The sequence below is a fragment of the Pholis gunnellus genome (genome assembly GCF_910591455.1).
Source record: "Pholis gunnellus genome assembly, chromosome: 14".
Lineage (NCBI taxonomy): Eukaryota > Metazoa > Chordata > Actinopteri > Perciformes > Pholidae > Pholis > Pholis gunnellus.
The window spans coordinates 21,676,243-21,680,084 of NC_136541.1; the positions used below are offsets into that span (position 1 = coordinate 21,676,243).

Below are 3,842 nucleotides of genomic sequence, written 5' to 3' on the forward strand. Positions count from 1 at the left end.
AAGTCACCGAAATGATAGAACTCCTTTGTTGTTTTGTTTTGTTTTTGGAAGGGGTTACTCTGATCCACACTCCAATACAGTAGGTGGCGGTAATACACCTTTCACTGGATACCATCCGCCATAAAACGTAAAAGAAGAAGAAGAAGAACGTTATTATTACTTATTATGAGTTTAGTCATCCAGTACAGTAGGTGGCGGGATGCACCAACGGTTGCAACCCACCATTTATGTAGAAGAAGAAGAAGAAGAAGAAGAAGAAGAAGAAGAAGCTAGTGGTTGTGTAGTACAGCTGCTAGTGTCTGCTGTCAAAAACGCTCTTTTTGAGGTTGAACAGTCTCTACTATCGTTTCCAAGATGTCTAAGAATACAGTTTCCGACCGGTTTAGAAAGGTAGACGTTGATGAATACGACGAGAATAAGTTTGTGGACGAGGAAGACGGAGGAGAGAGCCAGGGTGGTCCGGACGACGCAGAAGTAGACGCTCTGCTCAGACAATATCCTTTAACTTCAAATGAACGTCTTCGCAAACAACAGGGACGTTAACTACACTCAGGGCTCACAACACAACTGTTCTGTTACAACGGCCGAGGGCTAAACGAGTTAAGGTGACGCTACACTTTCGCAGTGTATTGTGATGTTTTCTAAATATATATAATTGCAATTGTCTAAATTGCACTTGTGTTCGTATATTACACATGGGTGACATATATGATTATATTTGGCATAACGTGTGCAGTTGGCGGAGCATTTCTGTGGACGAACAGTCAAAGTAGCATTTCCGGGTGTCGGTTCACAGGAGGGCGTGGTCAGTAAATTAGTTGATCGATAACTTTAGTGTTTTTATATTTTATACTTGCTCACCTCTCCATGCCTCAACTTTATTGACGTTTCGACACTACTTGGATCTCCGTCAGGTCAAAATATTAGAAAAAAGGGGAGCCGCACGCATAATTCTACAAAATGCACACCAATCAGAAAGCAGGCTCTAACATGGCAGGTGTGGTTCATCCAAAACACCAGCTTGATCAAACATCCACAAACTGTTAACAATTCCATAAAGTAGATAAAGAAAACGGCAATACATACTTTCAGATATCATATCATATTAATCATTACACATATCAGAAAATACATCCAAATATATTGCATTAAGTTATAGGAAGGATCTTAACATGAAACCACCATCCTTGTGGTCAACAGAGTTCCCCCTCACCCACTGAGCTACGGCCGCCCAGTTAGTTGAATACGTAATACTCATGTATCGGCCCTGTGGAACTGTGTAGTCCTTCACTGTTGTTTTGCAAGGGGAACATGAATGCAGCTCTCCATGCCGTGCTGAAGAATCCTCCAATCAACACCAAGAACCAGACTGCCAAGGTAGAGTTTTCTTTGCTAAGTGCTATTGTGTTGAAGGAAACACTTTTAGTGGAGACATCCTTCACCTTCAGCCTGTGTCACCTGATATGGCAGTGGTACAAGACAGTGAACTTATTTCAAGTATTAATCAGATGTTTGTTTTTTTCTGCATGTATAGATTATTTTTGTTTGGAAAGGGTGTATCCTAATGTGCCAAAATGATTTATGAATCATTTTATGGAAAGTGATTGCACAAGCAGGGGTGTGTTTAGAGATTTGGGGCGTAGCCATTAAAGAAAAACTTGGGGGATGTGGAGAAATGCGTCTGTCACATCTATGGCAAAATATCCAGTCACATAAGATGCATCAGCAGACATTACAGCATGATGTATAAAGGCTGTATATGAGATGAAGGTAATGGAAGAACACTCAGCAACAGTATGTGAGGAGGGAAATGGGTCTTTCAGTAAATGTATTAATCGTTTGTTGCAGTGGCTCGTCTATTGATGGAAGATTGTAAAGTGGCACATTGACAATAATAAAAAAAAATGCTTTGAAGGAAGTTACTGCTCCAGACCCAGACGGCAACCTCAGTTCTGAAAAGTGAAGCCAATGTTGAAGTGCCTTAAAGCTGCATTCTCTCTAATGTCCACCAGGGGGCGACTCCTCTGGTTGTATAGAAGTCTATGAGAAAATGACTCTACTTCTCTCTTGATTTATTACCTCAGTAAACATTGTAAACATGAGTTTATGGTCTCAATCTCTAGTTTCAAGTCTTCTTCAATACAGCATGATGTTCATTTAGTAAATGATGGTCCATTTATGGTCAGCTAGAGGGAAAGCTAAGTCAACGTGTGTGTGTGTGTGTGTGTGTGTGTGTGTGTGTGTGTGTGTGTGTGTGTGGTGTGTGTGTGTGTGTGTGTGTGTGTGTGTGTGTGTGTGTGTGTGTGTGTGTGTGTGTGTGTGTGTGTGTGTGTGTGTGTGTGTGTGTGTGTGTGTGTGTGTGTGTGTGTGTGTAGGAGAGAGCAGAACTGCTGGTGGTCAAGGTGCTGAGCAGTTTTAAGAGCAGTGATATAGAGAAGGCTGTGGGCTCACTGGACCACACTGGAGTCGACCTGCTGATGAAATACATCTACAGAGGCTTTGAGAACCCAAATGACAACAGCAGCGCTGTGTTGCTGCAGTGGCACGAAAAGGTATGTAGTTGGTAATAATACAATATAAACTAATTTAGATGAACTAAATAGCATATTGTGTCACATAAGGAAGGTTTTGAAAATCTGATTTTCTTTTTGGTTACAATACCACTCATTAATACCACTCCTTCAATTGTAACATGGGAGAACTGGTTTCCAATGCATGAAGTCATTCAAAATATTGCAATTTCCTCAAAACTCTCTTTATGGTCAGTTGTTGCCTTAGAGCTTAATTTGTAAATAGAAATATTTTGATCAGGCACTCCACCTGACGTGTGTGTGTGTGTGTCCATCCGTGTGTGTGTGTGTACGTGTGTGTCCGTCCACAGGCTCTGGCAGTGGGAGGAGTCGGCTCTATAGTTAGAGTCCTGACTGCCAGGAAGACCGTCTGATCCTTCCAGAACCCACAGTCCATCTACAACACAAGATCACCAGACCAGCGTTCTGTTTATTTTTTAAGCTGAGTGCCCTCCTCATGCAGTTCTTTTCTCTGCATTCACTGTTTTCAATCACACCTCTGGAATCTGGCAGTGCTGGAAGTCGGGCAGGGAGGTGCTGGCACCTCTCACCATGCAGAGAGGAAGGACACATCGAGACGCTTCACTCGGACACATTCACTCCTTGAAACTGCCTTGCTGCAGCTCTGATGCCTCTGCTGGCTCACTGTCACCTCATCCTCCTTCTCTGGAGCCTCAGAGTCACAAAGGTTGAGGAAAAGATTGTTCTTGGATGGACCATCTTAGACTGGTGACCTGTCCAGGATGTTTCCCTGCCTTTTGCCCAGTGCATGCTGGGATTGTAGTTATCTTATTTTACCATATCATTCAAACTTTGTAAACATTTTTGTTTTTCGACAGTTTTTTTCTACTTACACCACGTTGTTGTGTGTAGCCTGGCTATTGTTTTTTATATCTAAAGTAAGCAACCAAATAAAGTAATGAACCTGAATATGTACTGGTTATACTTTCATGTCTTAAAAAGCCAGGGCTCAAATAAGCCTTCACTGTTCACTTCAGGCAATAAATGTAACCTTGACTTATTTTCTAATGTCTGATTTATTAAAGACCATAAAGACATTTCTTTCCAAAGCTACCAGCTAGCCAAGATGTTGTATAACATTTTGCCTAGTGTAGACCAGCAAGATTAGTCAATTCATTCAGTCAGTTGACACAAATATTAAATGGCAGCTATATTCATAATCAATTCTCATTTTCAAGCAAAAATATCCCAAAGATTATGCTCCAGCCTCTCAATTGACTCTTGGCTGGAAGTTTGTAACCAGTTAAAACA

General features: G+C 41.5%; 1 protein-coding gene across 1 annotated transcript; it reads left to right on the forward strand.

Annotated features, from left to right (window-relative positions):
• The first annotated feature begins 243 nt into the window (after positions 1-243).
• Positions 244-3,592, forward strand: LOC306706626 (actin-related protein 2/3 complex subunit 5-like). Its single transcript, XM_079173770.1, has 4 exons — positions 244-493; positions 1,304-1,377; positions 2,376-2,552; positions 2,882-3,592. The coding sequence occupies exons 1-4, from the start codon at positions 355-357 to the stop codon at positions 2,942-2,944; spliced, it is 453 nt and encodes a 150-aa protein (XP_079029896.1). The 5' UTR covers positions 244-354; the 3' UTR covers positions 2,945-3,592.
• The last annotated feature ends 250 nt before the right edge of the window (positions 3,593-3,842 follow it).

Coding starts and splice junctions, on each gene's coding strand:
- LOC306706626 (XM_079173770.1), top strand. CDS start 355: ATGTCTAAGAATACAGTTTCCGACCGGTTTAGAAAGGTAGACGTTGAT. Junction 1,378..2,375: donor CCAAGAACCAGACTGCCAAG/GTAGAGTTTTCT, acceptor GTGTGTGTGTAG/GAGAGAGCAGAACTGCTGGT. Junction 2,553..2,881: donor TGCTGCAGTGGCACGAAAAG/GTATGTAGTTGG, acceptor GTCCGTCCACAG/GCTCTGGCAGTGGGAGGAGT.